This window comes from Heteronotia binoei, chromosome 21 (assembly GCF_032191835.1).
Source record: "Heteronotia binoei isolate CCM8104 ecotype False Entrance Well chromosome 21, APGP_CSIRO_Hbin_v1, whole genome shotgun sequence".
Lineage (NCBI taxonomy): Eukaryota > Metazoa > Chordata > Lepidosauria > Squamata > Gekkonidae > Heteronotia > Heteronotia binoei.
The window spans coordinates 10885459-10905724 of NC_083243.1; the positions used below are offsets into that span (position 1 = coordinate 10885459).

The 20266-nt window shown below is 50.2% G+C and overlaps 1 protein-coding gene across 2 annotated transcripts in view; it reads left to right on the forward strand.

Annotated features, from left to right (window-relative positions):
* The window catches only part of SAMD4A (sterile alpha motif domain containing 4A), a 237014-nt gene that overhangs the window by 124933 nt on the left and 91815 nt on the right, over positions 1–20266 (forward strand). For both annotated transcript variants that reach the window (XM_060261834.1, XM_060261835.1), the window contains exon 2: positions 4737–5255. In XM_060261834.1, the coding sequence (XP_060117817.1) occupies positions 4737–5255 (519 nt within the window). The remainder of the gene's footprint in view (positions 1–4736; positions 5256–20266) is intronic.

Sequence of the window (20266 nt, forward strand, 5' to 3'; positions counted from 1 at the left end):
CCTGTGACCTTCTGTACGCCAAGGAGATGCTCTGCTGCTGAGGCACGGCCCTTTCCCCGGCAGTCATGAGTGCGTGAAGCTGCCTTCTACTGAATCAGACCTTTAGTCTATCAAGGGCAATCTTTGCTCAGACTGGCAACGGCTCTCTGGGGTCTCATGCAGAGGTCTTTCACATTGCTTTCACCTGATTGTTTTAACTGGAGATGCCGGGGATTGAACCTGAAACCTTCTAAAAGCCAAACAGATGCTGTGCCCCTGAGCCACACCGCCCCCGCCCCCCAAATAGTCTGTGTTGTTTCCTGTCTGACCCTGAAATAGCCAAATGGATTTTGAGCTCATTGTTTCGATGCGGGTGTGAAACTTGACGGTGGGAGCGGTTGTGGACTCAGCACGTGTGTGTGTCTGACCTTGAAATAGCCAAAATGAATATTAAGCTCAGTGTTTTAAGAACATAAGAGAAGCCATGTTATATCAGGCCAATGGCCCATCCAGTCCAACACTCTGTGTCACATAAGAACATAAGAGAAGCCATGTTGGATCAGGCCAATGCCCCATCCAGTCCAACACTCTTTGTCACATAAGAACATAAGAGAAGCCATGTTGGATCAAGCCAATGGCCCATCCAGTCCAACACTCTGTGTCACATAAGAGAAGCCATGTTGGATCAGGCCAATGGCCCATCCAGTCCAACACTGTGTGTCACATAAGAACATAAGAGAAGCCATGTTGGATCAGGCCAATGGCCCATCCAGTCCAACACTCTGTGTCACATAGTGCCCCAACCCCACCCGCCCCAAGTGCCATCAGGAGGTTCACAAGTGAGGCTAGAAGCCCTTCCACTTTGCCTCCACCCCAAGCACCAAGAATATAGAACATCACTGCCCCAGAGAGTTCCAACAATATGCTATGGCTAATAGCCACTGATGGACCTCTGCTCCATATTTTTATCCAATCCCCTCTTAAAACTGGCTATGCTTGTAGCCACCTCCTGTGGCAGTGAATTTCACACGTTAAACACCCTTTGGGTGAAGAAGGACTTCCTTTTATCCGTTTTAACCCGACTGCTCATCAATTTCAGTGAATGTCCACGAGTTCTTGTATTGTGAGAAAGGAAGAAAAATACTTCTTTCTCTGCCTTCTCTATCCCATGTAGAAGCTTGTCAACCTCTCACATGTCACCCCGCAGTCAACGTTTCCCCAAGCTAAAGAGCCCCAAGCATTTCAACCTTTCTTCATAGGGAAGGAGACCAACTAAAGAAGAAAACTGTGGAAAACAGTTAGATAAAAATTATGCCAGAATTTTATACTGAGTCAGAATATTGGTCGATCTAGCTCAGTCTTGTCTACTCAGACTGGCAGCTGCTCTCCAGGGTCCCAGGCTAAGGTCTTTCACATCACCTACTCCCAGGTCCTCTTAACTGGAGATGGCAGGGATTGAACCTGTGACCTTCTGTACGCCAAGGAGATGCTCTGCTGCTGAGGCACGGCCCTTTCCCCGGCAGTCATGAGTGCGTGAAGCTGCCTTCTACTGAATCAGACCTTTAGTCTATCAAGGGCAATCTTTGCTCAGACTGGCAACGGCTCTCTGGGGTCTCATGCAGAGGTCTTTCACATTGCTTTCACCTGATTGTTTTAACTGGAGATGCCGGGGATTGAACCTGAAACCTTCTAAAAGCCAAACAGATGCTGTGCCCCTGAGCCACACCGCCCCCGCCCCCCAAATAGTCTGTGTTGTTTCCTGTCTGACCCTGAAATAGCCAAATGGATTTTGAGCTCATTGTTTCGATGCGGGTGTGAAACTTGACGGTGGGAGCGGTTGTGGACTCAGCACGTGTGTGTGTCTGACCTTGAAATAGCCAAAATGAATATTAAGCTCAGTGTTTTAAGAACATAAGAGAAGCCATGTTATATCAGGCCAATGGCCCATCCAGTCCAATACTCTGTGTCACATAAGAACATAAGAGAAGCCATGTTGGATCAGGCCAATGCCCCATCCAGTCCAACACTCTGTGTCACATAAGAACATAAGAGAAGCCATGTTGGATCAGGCCAGTGGCCCCTCCAGTCCAACACTCCATGTCACATAAGAACATAAGAGAAGCCATGTTGGATCAGGCCAATGGCCCATCCAGTCCAACCCTCTGTGTCACATAAGAACATAAGAGAAGCCATGTTGGATCAGGCCAGTGGCCCCTCCAGTCCAACACTCCATGTCACATAAGAACATAAGAGAAGCCATGTTGGATCAGGCCAATGGCCCATCCAGTCCATAAGGATGGCCCATCCAGTCCATCTGTGTCACATAAGAACATGAGAGAAGCCATGTTGGATCAGGCCAATGGCCCATCCAGTCCAACACTCTGTCACACATAAGAACATAAGAGAAGCCATGTTGGATCAGGCCAATGGCCCATCCAGTGCAGCACTCTGTGTCACACATAAGAACATGAGAGAAGCCTTGTTGGATCAGGCCAATGGCCCATCCAATCCAACACTCTCTGTCACAGAAGAACATAAGAGAAGCCATGTTGGAACAGCCCAATGGCCCATCCAGTCCAACACTCTGTGTCACATAAGAACATAAGAGAAGCCATGTTGGATCAGGCCAATGGCCCATCCAGTCCAACACTCTGTGTTACACAGTGGCCAAAAAAAAATTATACACACACACACACACACACACACACACACACACACACACTGTGGCTAATATCCACTGATGGAGCTCTGCTCCATATTTTTATCTAAAACCCTCTTGAAGGTGGGCATGCAACTCAAAGGGGGCAGTTGCAAGCTTGGTGCGTGCATTGTGGTAGAGGCGGCCGCAGGGCAGCCATAGTAGAGTGCTAGGGTTGCCAAGTCAAATTCAAGAAATATCTGGGGGCTTTGGGGGTGGAGCCAGGAGACTTTGGGGTGGAGCCAGGAGACTTTGGGGGGTGGAGCCAGGAGCAAGGGTGTGACCAGCATGATTGAACTCCGAAGGGAGTTCTGGCCATCACATCTAAAGGGATCACAAACCTTTTGAATGCATTCCCTCCACTGGAAATAATGAAGGATAGGGGCACCTTCTTTGGGGGTCCCCCTGGTCCAATCATTTTGAAACTTGGGTGTTTGTTTGTTTTTTGAGGAGAGGCACTGGATGCTATGCTGAAAATTTGGTGCCTCTACCTCAAAAAACAGCCCCCTCCAGAGCCCCAGGTACCCACGGATCAATTCTCCATTATACCCTATGGGAATTGGTCTCCATAGGGAATAATGCCCAGCAGACATTTCCCTCCCCCCCCCCCACGCTTTCTGATGACCCTGAAGTGGGGGGAGGGCCTCCAAACTGGGGGATCCCCCTGCCCCCACCTGGGGATCAGGGAAAACTGGAAACCACAGTGTACTGATTAGTAACAACTGAAATAAACCACTGCGTTACTTATTTATTGCAAATAATTGCTCCACAAATATTTCTTATATCCTTCTGACTCCACCCCAGTGTCTCCTGGCTCCACCCCCAAAGTCGCCAAAAGAATGCAAATAATTGCTTCCCAAGTATTTCTTATATCCTATTCATGTATTCTTCACCAAAATCCTAACCAATGTCCATGAATACAGCACAACTCAAAATACAAATCAATTTCCAATTGCTGCAATGGTAGCAAAGTCCACTGTCTGTATCCTTTCGTTGATAGTCGTGTGCAGTACCACTAAATGTGCTACCTCTTGCTTGGGTAGCAGTCCAAAATCCAGCAGGTACGGCGTGTGCTACTTCTTGCTTAGGTAGCAGTCCGAAATCCAACAGGTGCGGCGACACGAGCCAGTTTGGTGTAGTGGTTAAGTGTGCAGACTCTTATCTGGGAGAACCGGGTTTGATTCCCCACTCCTCCACTTGCACCTGCTGGAATGGCCTTGGGTCAGCCATAGCTCTGGCAGAGGTTGTCCTTGAAAGGGCAGTTGCTGTGAGAGCCCTCTCCAGCCCCACCCACCTCACAGGGTGTCTGTTGTGGGGGGAGGAAGGGAAAGGAGATTGTAGGCCGCTCTGAGACTGTCCTTGAAAGGGCAGCTGCTGTGAGGGTTCTCTCAGCCCCACCCTCCTCACAGGGTGTCTGTTGTGGGGGAGGAAGGGAAAGGAGATTGTAGGCCGCTCTGAGACTGTCCTTGAAAGGGCAGCTGCTGTGACAGTCCTCTCAGCCCCACCCTCCTCACAGGGTGTCTGGTGTGGGGGAGGAAGCAAAAGGAGATTGTAGGCCACTCTGAGACTCTGTTCTTGGAAGGGCAGCTGCTGGGAGAGCCCTCTCAGCCCCACCCACCTCACAGGGTGTCTGTTGTGGGGGAGGAAGGGAAAGGAGATGGTAGGCCGCTCTGAGACTCTGTCCTTGGAAGGGCAGCTGCTGGGAGAGCCCTCTCATCCCCACCCACCTCACAGGGTGTCTGTTGTGGGGGAGGAAGGGAAAGGAGATTGTGAGCCGCTCTGAGAGTCTTCGGAGTGGAGGGCGGGATATAAATCCAATATCATCATCATCTTCTTCTTCCTAGGTTCTGTCCATGTTTCATTCACCCTTCTACTGTCGGCTTTTCTTATGTTCTGCAGCCCGTGCTTAAGGCAGAAGCTCACATGGCATGCTTTGTCTCTTCAGTTTGCATGAGAACTATTGAAAAGTGATTAATTTGTACTCTCTCTCGTTTTGCTCGTCTTCCGCTTTCACAACTTCTGTGTCTTTCCCCCCCCCCCCCCCGCTTCGTCCCGACAGGAATCATTAACCAGTGGCAGCAAGAATCAAAGGACAAAGTGATTTCTCTCCTGCTCACTCACCTGCCTTTGCTGAAGCCGGGCAACATCGAAGCGAAAGCGGAGTACATGAAGCTGCTCCCGAAAATCCTGGCCCACTCGATCGAGCACAGCCAACACATCGAGGAGAGCCGGCAGCTCCTCTCGTACGCCTTGATACACCCGGCCACGTCCCTGGAGGATCGCAGCGCTCTGGCCATGTGGCTCAACCACCTGGAGGACCGCACTTCGGGGACCTTCGGCAGCCAGAACCGGGGCCGGTCGGACTCGGTGGATTACGGGCAGTCGCACTACTATCACCAAAGACAGAACTCGGACGATAAGCTGAACGGGTGGCAGAGCTCACGGGACTCGGGCATATGCGTGAACGCCTCCAGCTGGCAGGACAAAAACCTGGGCTGCGAGAACGGCCACCTGACCCTCTATTCCTCCTCCTCCGTCCCCGCGACCATCAACACGATCGGAACCAGCACAGGGACGAGTAAGTGGGGCGCTGTCAAAGCGGGGGGGGGGGCGGTTTCTGTCGAGGGCACGTTTGACATAGGACAAGAGGTGTGGGGCACCTCTGGGAGCTCCCTAACCCCTGGCAGATGCCAGATGTACCCTGTCCCAGGGAGGAAATGATGTGTTAGAGAGAGACAGTTTGGTGTAGTGGTTAAGTGCGCGGACTCTTATCTGGGAGACCCGGCTTTGATTCCCCACTCCTCCGCATACACCCGCTGGAATGGCCTTGGGTCAGCCATAGCTCTGGCAGAGGTTGCCCTTGAAAGGGCAGCTTCTGGGAGAGCTCTCTCAGCCCCGCCCACCTCACAGGGTGTCTGTTTTGGGAGGAGAAGATATAGGAGATTGTAAGGCACTCTCAGGTCGTTTTTGCACTCACCTCCAGCCGGCGCGACCCCCCTCTTCACCGCGCAGGATCTGCGCGGATTTCGCACTAAATGCCGCGGAGCAGCCTTTTGCGCCGGAAACTCCCGTCGCAAAAGCCGCTCAAACGGGAACTGCTTTTTGGCGGTTTACGTTTGAGCGGCTTTTGCGACGGGAGTTTCCAGCGCAAAAGGCTGCTCCGCGGCATTTAGTGCGAAATCCGCGCAGATCCTGTGCGGTGAAGAGGGGGGTCGCGGCGGCTGGAGGTGAGTGCGAAAACGACCTGAGTCTCTGATTCAGAAAGAAGGGCGGGGTACAAATCTGCAGTCTTCTTCTTCTTAGACTAGGGGTGGCCAAACTTGCTTAATGTAAGAGCCACATAGGGTAAACATCAGATGTTTGAGAGCTGCAAGACATGAACGTCAGATGTTTGAGAGAAGGACTGAAGGCCGGTAGGCAGGCAGGAAGGCAAATAGAGGGGGAGGAGAGAGGCGGAAAGAAAGCAACTTTAACTTTAAATGCATTCTCCAAGCTGCCAGCTGGCTTGGCTTGACGAAGTGATTTAAAGCGACAAATGCTTTATCCAAGTCAGCCACCAGGGTGGTGGGCAGTGTTCCCTCTAAGCTGAGTTAGTGTGAGCTAACTCACAGTTTTTTAGCCTCTGGCTCACACATTTTTGCCTTAGCTCGAGAAAAATGGCCCCAGAGCAAATCAATGTGTACAGTATCTGAATTGCTTGCTCACAACTGTAATGCCAGTAGCTCACAAAGTAGAATTTTTGTTCACAAGACTCTACAGCTTGGATGGAGTATTGGTGGTGGTGTTGGGGACGTTGAGAGCCACACAATATGTGTGAATGAGCCATGTGTGACTCAGAGTGTTGGACTGGATGGGCCATGTTGGATCAGGCCAATGGCCCATCCATTCCAACACTCTGTGTCACATAAGAACATAAGAGAAGCCATGTTGGTTCAGGCCAATGGCCCATCCAGTCCAACACTCTGTGTCACACATAAGAACATAAGAGAAGCCATATTGGGTCAGGCCAATGGCCCATCCAGTCCAACACTCTGTGTCACATAAGAACATAAGAGAAGCCATACTGGGTCAGGCCAATGGCCCATCCAGTCCAACACTCTGTGTCACAGAAGAACATAAGAGAAGCCATATTGGGTCAGGCCAATGGCTCATCCAGTCCAACACTCTGTGTCACATAAGAACATAAGAGAAGCCATATTGGGTCAGGCCAGTGGCCCATCCAGTCCAACACTCTGAGTCACATAAGAACATAAGAGAAGCCATATTGGGTCAAACCAGTGGCCCATCCAGTCCAACACTCTGAGTCACATAAGAACATAAGAGAAGCCATATTGGGTCAGGCCAATGGCCCATCCAGTCCAATATTCTGTGTCACACGGTGACCAAAGAAGTGCAATCAGGAGGTCCACCAGTGGTGCTAGAAGCTCTCCCACTGTGCCCCCCACTAGCACCAAGAATACAGAGCATCACTGCCCCAAAGAGTTCCAACAATACACTGTGGCTAATAGCACCAGTGATGGACCTCTGCTCCATATTTTTATCCAATCCCCTCTTGAAGCTGGCTATGCTTATAGCTGCCACCACCTCCTGTGGCAGTGAATTCCACATGATAATCACCCTTTGGGTGAAGAAGGACTTCCTTTTATCCGTTTTAACCCGACTGCTCAGCAATTTCATTGAAAGCCCACGAGTTCTCATATTGTGAGAAAGGGAGAAAAGTACTTCTTTCTCTACCTCCTCTATCCCAAGCATCATCTTGCAAACCTCGATCGTGTCACCCCGCGGTCGACGTTTCTCCAAGCTAAAGAGCCCCCGATCACTTCCATCAATTCCTAACACTTCTTAGGAAGCCGAGAGATCCCTTTGAACCTAGGAAGCCCAGACGAATACGGAGGCAGATAGGAAAATTACATCCAATGGGGAAAACTAGGCAGAAAGATGGCACAAATGACTGTCCAAACAGGAAGACTGTGCATTGCCGGCTCAATAAATTCTTTACTTAGGAAATCTATACGCTGCTTCTCCGGAGACCTGTAACAGCAATACAATAAAGTCGTAAACCAACAGCCATAATATTATCATTATTAAAACAAGCCAGGAAAACTGCAGCGAGCGCCTATCGGGGCCGCAGCGCAGAAATGGCATCGAGCAGCCTGAAACCAATCAAATGGCCGCCAGGTCTAAAAGCAGACTGCAAATCAGCAAAAAAAAGAGAGATGGAACTGTTCAGTGACGGGGTCCTGATAAAGAGAAACGTATCAGCCCGGCAGTTAAAAGTCAGCACAGTAAATGCCTGCTGAAAACGAGGCGGTTATTCTAATGCTGAGGTGTCAAACTCATTTGTTGTGACTCGTTTTATTGAGCCTTCCCTGAGCCTTTGGAATCCTCATTTAGGAGAACAACGGAGCGTACGCTCCACATATGGTACCCAATACTCAACTGGTGTGTTCAGTGAGTCAGCATGTGCAATAAATATCAAGTTTTGCTATTGATTGTTTCCTAATTTTGCAGCAGAGTTTGGGTTGCATGCTTTTCAGCTTAAGAACATAAGAGAAGCCATGTTGGATCAGGCCAGTGGCCCATCCAGTCCAACATTCCATGTCACATAAGAGAAGCCATGTTGGATCAGGCCAGTGGCCCATCCAATCCATCACTCTGTGTCACATAAGAACATAAGAGAAGCCATGTTGGATCAGGCCAAGGGCCATCCAGTCCAACACTCTGTGTCACATAAGAACATAAGAGAAGCCATGTTGGATCAGGCCAGTGGCCCATCCAGTCCAACATTCCATGTCACATAAGAACATAAGAGAAGCCATGTTGGATCAGGCCAAGGGCCATCCAGTCCAACACTCTGTGTCACATAAGAACATAAGAGAAGCCATGTTGGATCAGGCCAGTGGCCCATCCAATCCATCACTCTGTGTCACATAAGAACATAAGAGAAGCCATGTTGGAACAGGCCAAGGGCCATCCAGTCCAACACTCTGTGTCACATAAGAACATAAGAGAAGCCATGTTGGATCAGGCCAGTGGCCCACCCAGTCCAACACTCTGTGTCACATAAGAACATAAGAGAAGCCATGTTGGATCAGGCCAATGGCCCATCCAGGCCAACACTCTGTGTCACATAAGAACATAAGAGAAACCATGTTGGATCAGGCCAATAGCCCACCCAGTCGAACATTCTGTGTCACACATAAGAACATAAGAGAAGCCATGTTGGATCAGGCCAATGGCCCATCCAGTCCAACACTCTGGGTCACACAGTGGCCAATATATGTGTGTGTGTGTGTATATATACGCACACACACAGACACACACACACATATATATACTGTGACTAATAGTCACTGATGGACCTCTGCTCCATATTTTTATCCAATCCCCTCTTAAAGCTGGCTATGCTTGTAGCCGCCGCCACCTCCTGTTGCAGTGAATTCCACATGTTAATCACCCTTTGGGTGAAGAAGGACTTCCTTTTATGCATTTTAACCCGACTGCTGAGCAATTTCATCAAATGCCCACGAGTTCTCGTATTGTGAGAAAGGGAGAAAATGACTTCTTTCTCTACTTTCTCCATCCCATGCATTATCTTGTAAACCTCTATCATGTCACCCCGCAGTCGACGTTTCTCCAAGCTAAAGAGCCCCAAGCGTTTCAACCTTTCTTCATAGGAAAAGTGTTCCAGCCCTTTAATCATTCTAGTTGCCCTTTTCCGCACTTTCTCCAATGCTATAATATCCTTTTTGAGGTGCGACGACCAGAACTGCACACAGTACTCCAAATGAGACCGCACCATCGATTTATACAGGGGCATTATGATACTGGCTGATTTGTTTTCAATTCCCCTCCTAATAATTCCCAGCATGGCGTTGGCCTTTTTTATTGCAGCCGCACGCTGTCTCGACATTTGCAGAGGTACCATCTCTTTTTTTTGCTGATTTGCAGTCTGCTTTTAGACCTGGTGGCCATTTGATTGGTTTCAGGCTGCTTGATGCCGTTTCTGCGCCGCGCCCCTGATAGGTGCTCGCCGAAGGCAGCTTGTGGTCACGCTGTCAGGTTTTCAAGGCAAGAGACATTCAAAGGTGGCTTGCCATTGCCTGCCTCCGCATCGCAACCCTCGTTTCCCTTAGTGGTCCCTGATCCAAGTACGAAGCTTCGCTTCCGAGATCTGATGAGATCGGGCTTGCCCGGACCATCCATGTCAGGGGGTTTCCTTGAACAGGGCCATCAGCTATTGGCTTTGAGCGGGGCCGCTGTGTGGGAATAGGGCAAGCGGGCGGCCGTCTGGGGCACCTCTTGGCCTAGGGGTACTACGAGGCACCCTCTCTCCGCATCCCCCGCTGCCGTCCTGTCTTTGCCGAGGCTTCCGGAGAATCGGGCGGCCTCTGCAAAGTCAGGGGGTGTGGCGGCGAGCGTGCTCTGAGCTAGGGTTGCCAAGTCCAATTTAAGAAATATCTGGGAACTTTGGGGGTGGAGCCAGGAGACATTGGGGTGGAGCCAGGAGCAAGGGTGTGACAAGCACAACTGAACTCCAAGGGGAGCTCTGGCCATCACATTTCAAGGGACCGCTCATCTTTTAAGTGCCTTCCTTCCATAGAAAATAGTGATGGATAGGGGCACTTCTTTGGGGGCTCATAGAATTGGACCCCCAAGTCCAATCTTTTTGAAACTTAGGGAGTATTTTGGGGAGAGCCACTGGATACTGTACTGAAAATTTGGTGCCTCTACCTCAAAAAACAGGGCCCCCAGAGCCCCAGATACCCGCGGATCAATTCTCCATTATTTTCTATGGGAATAAGTCTCCATAGGGAATCATGAGTACCCAGCAGACATTTCCCTCCCCTCCCCCCGCTTTCTGATGACCCTGAAGCAGGGGAGGGTCTCCAAACCGGGGGATCCCCTGCCCTCACCTGGGGATTGGCAACCCTACTCTGAGCACGCCCGCTGCCTTCGGGACTTTGCAGAGGCTTCCCGAGGCATGCAATGTCATCATGACATCATCAGTGACGTCATCATGATGCCGTCAGCACGAGCACATGGGGGGGGGGCAGAGGAGCGAGATCCAGCCTGGGGTGATGGAAACTCTAGTGCCGGGCCTGGCTGTGAGCCCCCAGTAGCCAGCCTGGTCAACCTAGGGAACCATCCATGAGGAGAGCCAGGACTTTTCCAGTCCTGGCTCCAACCTGGTGGAACTGTCTGCCAGCCAACACCAGGGCCCCTTAGAATCTGCTGCAATTTCGCAGGGACTTGTAAGGCAGAGATGTTCCGCCGGGCTTTTGAGTAAGGACAACGAAGGTTGCCAGTCCGGCACCTTATTCTGCCATCCCTTCGGGTCTATCCCTCCCACCATGACAAAACAACAGAATGGAGAAGAATCCATCAGAGTCCCCATTAATGTGATACCGTACTTTATTCCTGACCGTTAGAGCAATTCCTCAGTGGAACAGGCTTCCTCCTCAGGAGGTGGTGGGCTCTCCTTCCTTGGGAGGTTTTTAAACAGAGGCTGGATGGCCATCTGACAGCAGTGAAGATCCTGTGAATTTAAGGGGAGGTATCTGTGAGTTTAGAGCGGTTCCTCAGTGGAACAGGCTTCCTCGGGAGGTGGTGGGCTCTCCTTCCTTGGAGGTTTTTAAACAGAGGGTAGAGGGTCATCTGACAGCAATGAAGATCCTGTGAAGTTAGGGGGAGGTATCTGTGAGTTTAGAGCGGTTCCTCAGTGGAACAGGCTTCCTCGGGAGGTGGTGGGCTCTCCTTCCTTGGAGGTTTTTAAACAGAGGGTAGAGGGTCATCTGACAGCAATGAAGATCCTGTGAAGTTAGGGGGAGGTATCTGTGAGTTTAGAGCAGTTCCTCAGTGGAACAGGCTTCCTCGGGAGGTGGTGGGCTCACCTTCCTTGGAGGTTTTTAAACAGAGGGTAGAGGGTCATCTGACAGCAATGAAGATCCTGTGAAGTTAGGGGGAGGTATCTGTGAGTTTAGAGTGGTTCCTCAGTGGAACAGGCTTCCTCGGGAGGTGGTGGGCTCTCCTTCCTTGGAGGTTTTTAAACAGAGGGTAGAGGGCCATCTGACAGCAATGAAGATCCTGTGAAGTTAGGGGGAGGTGTTTGTGAGTTTCCTGCATTGTGCAGCGAGCCTGCAGCAGACGTGGACTACTGCACCCCTCTTAAATCTTCGTTCGCGAAGTCAAGCCGAGAGAGAGAGAGAGCAGGGGGGTTGGACTAGATTACTCTGGAGGTCCCTTCCAACTCTATGATTCTATTTGGAATGTTTTAACGTTTTAAAATCAATGTATTTTTGTTGATGTACATCACCAAGAACTCGGCTTTGGCCAGGATGGGGCAATTTATTACATCTAATAAATAAATTCACTGTGCGTGGTGAATTTTTTAAAAAAAACTTTAAAAAGATTTTATTGATTAACTATATTGACAATACAGAATAGATACATGAAGAAGCATTTTAGCAACCTCCAATGGAAATTACTAGGAAGTTCAACCTAACGATATCATCCAGAGTCAAAGACTGCTTCGTGTAACCGAAATAATACACAAAATATTTTTCAAAATCTGATTCTGAGGTGCTGTCTGACCGCGCCCCATATTTGATGATGATGATAAAAAATACGAAATAAGAAAGGGATCTAAAAATAACGCTGAGAATCATTTAAAAAATAAGAAAGATATAAATAAAATTAATAACAAATCCTTTTCAAAGATCCAGAGAGAAAGAATTTGTCTTTAAGTTGCCTGGAAGGACTGCGTGAGTTGAAATATACTCCGTAAATGGGAAACCATTTTTCTTCAAAACGTAGAGGATTTTAAAGGCTGCTCTCTCATTTAACGCAACTTCAGCCGGCGAATGCTGTTCATCCCAGTGGGTGAGTTCTTCCCTCCTGGCCGCTGGCTGTTACACCTGCACGGCTGGCCTTCAACCCTCTAAGCACTTTTGCATCCTTAGCACAATATTTACCTGGGCGTGAGCGACGAAAGGCCGGATTCAAGGCTCCAGAACAAACACGGGAATCAGCCGTTGTCCCAGCCCAGCCTCCTCCGTTTGAGACGTCCGCTAAGCTCCCTTTCCAGAGTAAATCTCTCGGGTCTTTAATGTTTGCTCTGCTGAGACTTCTGATTATTCCCCTTCCCGATGGCCACCTCTGCTTCTCTGACCGCATTTACTGAAGGCAGCTGGAATGTTCCCAGCTGAGTTTTTTTTGTGTGTGTGTGTAGCAAGAACTCCTTTGCATATTAGGCCACCTCCCCCTGATGTAGCCGATCCTCCAAGAGCTGACAGGGCTCTTAGTACAAGGCCTACTGTAAGCTCCAGGAGGATTGGCTGCATCAGGGAGGTGTGGCCTAATATGCAAAGGAGGTCCTGCTAGAATTCCTTACAGGGCTCTTCGTACAGGGCCTACTGGAAGCTCCAGGAGGATTGGCTGCATCAGGGGTGTGTGGCCTAATATGCAAAGGAGGTCCTGCTAGAATTCCTTATAGGGCTCTTCGTACAGGGCCTATTGGAAGCTCCAGGAGGATTGGCTACATCAGGGGTGTGTGGCCTAATATGCAAAGGAGGTCCTGCTAGAATTCCTTACAGGGCTCTAAGTACAGGGCCTACTGGAAGCTCCAGGAGGATTGGCTCCATCAAGGGTGTGTGGCCTAATATGCAAAGGAGGTCCTGCTAGAATTCCTTATAGGGCTCTTCGTACAGGGCCTATTGGAAGCTCCAGGAGGATTGGCTACATCAGGGGTGTGTGGCCTAATATGCAAAGGAGGTCCTGCTAGAATTCCTTATAGGGCTCTTCGTACAGGGCCTACTGGAAGCTCCAGGAGGATTGGCTGCATCAGGGAGGTGTGGCCTAATATGCAAAGGAGGTCCTGCTAGAATTCCTTACAGGGCTCTCAGTACAGGGCCTACTGGAAGCTCCAGGAGGATTGGCTACATCAGGGGTGTGTGGCCTAATATACAAAGGAGGTCCTGCTAGAATTCCTTACAGGGCTCTCAGTACAGGGCCTACTGTAAGCTCCAGGAGGATTGGCTGCATCAGGGAGGTGTGGCCTAATACGCAAAGGAGTTCCTGCTACAAAAAAAAAAGCCCTGGCAAAAATGATAATTTGCTAAACACTAGAAATCGAATCCTGAGCTTTTCCTAGAAGAGAGGGCAATCCCTCCTTGGTCACGGTGTGAGCAGACGGGAGCCGCTGGGAAAGACAATCCTGCTAGGAAAAGTGGAAGATGCAACGTGAGATGGATCGACTTGAATAATGGAAGCCCCGACGCTCGGTTTGCAAGACCCAAGCAAGGCTACTAACGGGGATATTTTGGAGAACTTTTAATTCGTAGGGTCATAGAAGTCAGAAGAGACAAGAGCAGTGGTGTCAAACTTGCGGCCTGGAGCGCTCCTATCCGGCTCCCGAGCAACTGGCTGTTATCTGCTTCCTTCTCCCTCTCTCTTGCTTCCGTCTGCGTCACAGCTTGCTTTGCCAGGCTTGCTCAATCGCACAGGAGCTACAGAGCAAAACCTCTATTTTCTCCAATGGCTGAGGCGCCTCCCTTGGGGAGGAAGGGGGGAAGGAAAGCTTGCTTTGTCGGGCTCTCTCAGTCACACAGCAGAGCTACAGAGCCAAGCCTCTCTTCTTTCTATTGGCTGAGGCTCCTCCCCCTCCTGGTTCCCTAGGAAAGGAAGGAAAGAACCAGAGCTTCCTTTGCCCAGTTCCCTGGACCCCATGGGAGAAATACTTTTAAGACCGAGTGCTAATATTTTAAGGAGGGTTTTAAAGATTTTTTAAAAATCTTTTGTCTTTATGTGTGTTTTTTATAAAGTTTATGTTTCTGCTACCTAATCATGAATAGGTACGCACTTGGCATGGCCCAACCCAAAATGGCTTGACCTGACAAGGTCTTATTTATGTCAGATCTGGCCCCCACAACAAATGAGTTTGACACCCCTGGATGAGAGAGCACTTAACACGCATGCAAATGAAGAAGAAGAAGATAAAAGATATTGGATTTATATCCTGCCCTCCGAAGAGTCTCAGAGTGGCTCACAATCTCCTTTCCCTTCCTCCCCCACAACAAACACCCTGTGAGGTGGGTGGGGCTGGAGAGGGCTCTCACAGCAAACGCCCTTCCAAGGACAGAGTCTCAGAGTGGCCTACAATTTCCTTTCCCTTCCTCCCCAACAACAGACACCTGTGGAGGTGGGTGGGGCTTGAGAGGGCTCTCCCAGCAGCTGCCCTTTCAAGGACAGAGTCTCAAAGCGGCCTACAATCTCCTTTCCCTTCCTCCCTCACAACAAATACCCTGTGAGGTGGGTGGGGCTGGAGATGGCTCTCACAGCAGCTGCCCTTTCAAGGACAGAGTCTCAGAGCGGCCTACAATCCTCCTATATCTTCTCCCCCCACAACAGACACCCCTGTGAGGTGGGTGGGCTGAGAGGGCCTCTCACAGCAGCTGCCCTTTCAAGGCCAACCTCTGCCAGAGCTATGGGTTGACCCAAGGCCATGCTAGCAGGTGCAAATGGAGGAGTGGGTAATCAAACCCGGTTTCTCCCAGATAAGAGTCCTCACACTTAACCACTACACCAAAACTGGCTCTCCAGGAAATCTAGAAATCTAAAGGCACTTTCTGATACCCAATTGCTGAAAGGTAGCTTTGAAGGTAGCTGAAATGAACCCCGCGGACTGCTTTAATACAACGGGAGGTGAAGCTGTGAGGAATGATTGACTGAGCAGGTTCCCTTTTAACCCTGCGGCAGGACCAGAATCGGCCATCGTGGTGATGAGCCCTCTCCAGGAGCATGCGTTCCCCACCCCCACCCCGCCCGCTTTTGGTGGTTCGTTTCATGAAATAATCACTTGCCGTCGTTGGCTTCTGCTGATTTCATATTAATATAATTTTAAATGAACGGGTTTGTATTTCTGTTAACGAAGGGCGATCGTGCTAGAGGACATCAAAAGGGACAGTGTCATTCTAGGCAGGCCCGGCATGTGGGAGCGGGTCATGTAGGTGGCTGCCTAGGGTGCCACGTGACCTACAGGGCACCGCTAGGCGCCCCCTCCCCACACGCCAGCCAGTGAAGGTCTGTCTCTTTCCCCCGCCCGACACCTGGGCGGAGGAAAGAGGCGGCTCAGGCCCGCCCCCGGGCTGCCTCACCTGCAGAAAAGGCAGCCCGAGAGCGAGGATGAGGCCCCGCACTGGCTCTTTCCCCTGCCTGAGACTCGGTACCCGGAGATTCAGGAGGAGGAAAGAAACCACACCGCACTTTTACCAGAAAGTGATGTAAGTAGCTGAAGTAGATAATATTAGACCAAGGGTGCCCAAACTGTGGCTCGGGAGCCGTAAGTGGCTCCTTCATACATTTCGTGTGGCTCTCAAAGCCAGCCATTGGCTTGGAGAATGCATATAAAGTTAAAGTTGCTTTCTTTCCCTCTCTCCCTCCTTTCTCCCCATCTATTTCCTTCCTTCCTTCCTTCCTTCCTTCCTTCCTTCCTTCCTTCCTTCCTTCCTTCCTTCCTTCCTTCCTTCCTTCCTTCCTTCCTTCCTTCCTTCCTTCCTTCCTTCTGGCTCTCAAAGCCCCCACCGCCCCGCCGGCTTAGGGAAGGCATTTCTCTCTTTAAATCACTTCTCCAATTTAAATTTAATGTTGCTTTCTTTCCACCTGTCCTCCCTGCTCATCTATTTCCTTCCTTCCTTCCTTCCTTCCTTCCTTCCTTCCTTCCTTCCTTCCTTCCTTCCTTCCTTCCTTCCTTCCTTCCTTCCTTCCTTCCTTCCTTCCTTCCTCCTCTTGCAGCTCTCAAACATCTAACATTCATACCTTGTGGCTCTCGAGCATACGCTGTTTATTCTGTGAGGCATTAACGTTAAGCAAGTTTGGCCACCCCTGTATTAGATTAAACACCCATAAGATTGGCATAAGACCACTTCCCAGGTGTGTAATCGATCCTTCTTTGGTTCTCGAAACGCTCTGCGGTTCTGGGTCACAATTTGCAGTCTTCGCAAGCCCCGCTTGGCGCTTGCAAGTCATCCGAGTTAATCAATCGGAGTTAACAGCAGCGCGCTGAAGAAGCTGTTCAGCCCAGGAACGCCCCAGTCTAGGGCAGACGTATGTTTTGACCGCCTTCACAAAGGCTTAACTGTGTCTCCCACTGCCAGCAGAAACTCAGCTTCCTTCAAAGCTATTAATACCCCCTTTCAGTCCATTCCCCTGTATGAAGCAGTAGAACAAGCAAGAGTCTCTTTTTGAAGAACTTGGATTTTATAAAACCAAAGTGACGGGTGACGTGGCAGAGAGAAGAAGCAATGAAACAAAAATTCCTGCTGTTGTTGTTCAGTCGCACAGTTGAGTCCGACTCTTTGCCACCCCATGGACCAAGTCATGCCAGGCCCTCCTGCCAGTTTGGTGTAGTGGTTAAGTGGTGCGGACTCTTATCTGGGAGAACCAGGTTTGATTCCCCACTCCTCCACTTGCACCTGCTGGAATGGCCTTGGGTCAGCCATAGCTCTGGCAGAGGTTGTCCTTGAAAGGGCAGCTGCTGTGAGAGCTCTCTCCAGCCCCACCCACCTCACAGGGTGTTTGTTGTGGGGGAGGAAAGTAAAGAAGATTGTGAGCCACTCTGAGACTCTTCAGAGTGGAGGGCGGGATATAAATCCAATATCATCTTCTTCTTCTTCTTCCACCATCCTCCGAAGTCTGTTCAAATTCTTGTTAGTCACCTTGGTAACGCTGTCCAGCCATCTCCTCTTTTGCCATCCCCTTCTTCTTTTGCCTTCTGTCTTTCCCAGCATCAGGGTCTTCTCCAATGAGAACTCCCTTCTCATTTGGTGGCCAAAGTATTTGAGCTTCAGCTTCAGCATCTGACCTTCCAGGGAACAGTCTGGGTTGAGTTCCCTTAGGACTGACTGATTTGATCTTCTTGCAGTCCAAGGGACTCTCAAGAGTCTTCTCCATTGAGGGCTCCCTTCTCATTGGGTGGCCAAAGTATTTGAGCTTCAGCTTCAGCATCTGACCTCCCAGGGAACAGTCTGGGTTGATTTCCCTTAGGACTGACTGATTGGATCTTCTTGCAGTCCAAGGGACTCTCAAGATTCTTCTCCAGCACCACAGCTCAAAAGCATCTATTCTTCTGCTCTCAGCCTTCCTTATGGTCCAGCTCTCACAGCCACACATCACTACTGGGAATACCATCGCTGACAGGCCCATAAAAGACAACCTGTCTTGGGAGCAACTCTTTAAAAAGGGCACAGATGCAGAGTAGATACTCAGGTGACTTTCAGCCACCAGTGGCATTGGAGACCACCAGCATCCCCTCTTGGGCCCAAACTGCTGCCCATTGTCTGGAGTCGCAGGCCCAAGAGACAAAAATTGTATCTTCTTTAATGGTGGAGATGCAGTCCAGTCACAGCCGACTTATGGCAGCCTCAAAGGGTTTTCTCGGCAAGAGATAACCGGAGGTGGTTTGCCATTGGCTTCCTCTGCATAGCAACCTTGGTCTTCCTTGGTGGTCTCCTGTCCAAATATGAACCAGAGCTGACCCAGCTTAGCTTCTGAGATCTGATGAGATCGGCCTAGCCTGGGCTATCCGGGTCAAGGCAAGAGATGTTCAGAGGTGGTTGGCCATTGGCTTCCTTTGCATAGCAACCTTGGTCTTCCTTGGTGGTCTCCTGTCCAAATACGAACCAGAGCTGACCCAGCTTAGCTTCTGAGATCTGATGAGATCGGCCTAGCCTGGACTATCCATGTCAAGGCAGATCATTGCCTGCCTCTGTGCAGGAACTGTGGACTCCATTGGTGGTCCACAATACTAGCAACGCTGAAGATCAGGCTAACCTGGACCATCAGAGCATAATAATTGCATGCCAGCAAATCACAGATGACTCCTGGTAACCCCAGGACCATAGTTTTTTCAAGACAAGAGACACTCAGAGGTGGGTTGCCATTGCCTGCCTCTGCATAGCAACCTTAGTCTTCCTTAGGGGTCTCCCATCCAAGTACTAACCAGGGCTGACTCTGCTTAGCTTCTGAGATCCAACGAAATCAGGATGGCCACATCTGGGCAAAAGATATTCCTAAGTGGTTTGGCATTGCCTGCCTCTGCAGAGCAACCCTGGACCTCCATGGTGGTCTCCTGCCCAAGTACTAACCAGGGCTGACTCTGCTTAGCTTCTGAGATCCAACGAAATCAGGCTAGCCTGGGCCATCCACATCTGGGCAAAAGATATTCCTAAGTGGTTTGGCATGACGTGCTCTGCGTAGCAACCTTAGACTTCCATGGTGGTCTCCCATCCAAGTACTCACCAGGGCCAACTCTGCTTAGCTTCTAAGATGTGATGAGCTAGCTTGCGCCATTCAGGTCAAGGCAAGAGATGATCAGAGATGAATTGCCATTGGCTGCCTCTGCGTAGCAACCCTGGACTTCCTTGGTGGTCTTCTATCCAACTACTAACCAGGCCCAACCCTGCTTAGCTTCTAAGATGTGATGAGATGGAGCTAGCTTGGGCCATCCAGGTCAAGGCAAGAGATATTCAGAGGTGATTTGCCATTGCCTGCCTCTGCGTAGCAACCCTGGACTTCCTTGGTGGTCTCCCATCCAAGTACCAACCAGGCCCAACCCTGCTTAGCTTCTAAGATGTGATGTGGAGCTAGCTTGGGTTATCCTGGTCAAGGCAAGAGATGTTCAGAGATGATTTGGCATTGCCTGCCTCTGCATAGCAACCCTGGACTTCCTTGGTGGTCTCCCATCCAAGTACCAACCAGGGACAGACCTGCTTAGCTTCTAAGATGTGATGAGATCGAGCTAGCTTGGACCGTCCAGCTCAAGGCAAGAGATTTCAGAGGTAGTTTGTCATTGCCTGCCTCTGCGTAGCAACCCTGGACTTCCTTGGTGGTCTCCCATCCAAGTACCAACCAGGCCCAACCCTGGTTAGCTTCTAAGATGTGATGAGATGGAGCTAGCTTGGGCTATCCTGGTCAAGGCAAGAGATGTTTAGAGGTTGTTTGCCATTGCCTGCCTCTGCATAGCAACCCTGGACTTCCTTAGTGGTCTCCCATCCAAGTGCCAGCCAGGGTCAACTGGGGCTGACCCTGCTTAGCTTCTGAGATGTGATGAGATGGAGCTAGCTTGGGCCATCCCGGTCAAGGCAAGAGATATTCAGAGATGATTTGCCATTGCCTGCGTCTGCGTAGCAACCCTGGTCTTCCTTGGTGGTCTTCTATCCAACTACTAACCGGGCCTGACCCTGCTTAGCTTCTCTAATGAGATTGGGCTAGCTTGGGCCATCCAGGCTTACTTGGGGAACAAAATATTTAGTTCCAAACACACCACATCTGTTCCCCACTCAACCTATTTACCACTCTAGGGGAGGGACGGTGGCTCAGTGGTAGAGCATCTGCTTGGTAAGCAGAAGGTCCCAGGTTCAGTCCCTGGCATCTCCAACTATAGAAGAGTCCAGGCAAGTAGGCGTGAAAAACCTCAGCTTGAGACCCTGGAGAGCCACTGCCAGTCTGAGTAGACAAGACTGACTTTGATGGACCGAGGGTCTGATTCAGTAGAAGGCAGCTTCATAAGTTCATATGTACTTGCCGCAGGTC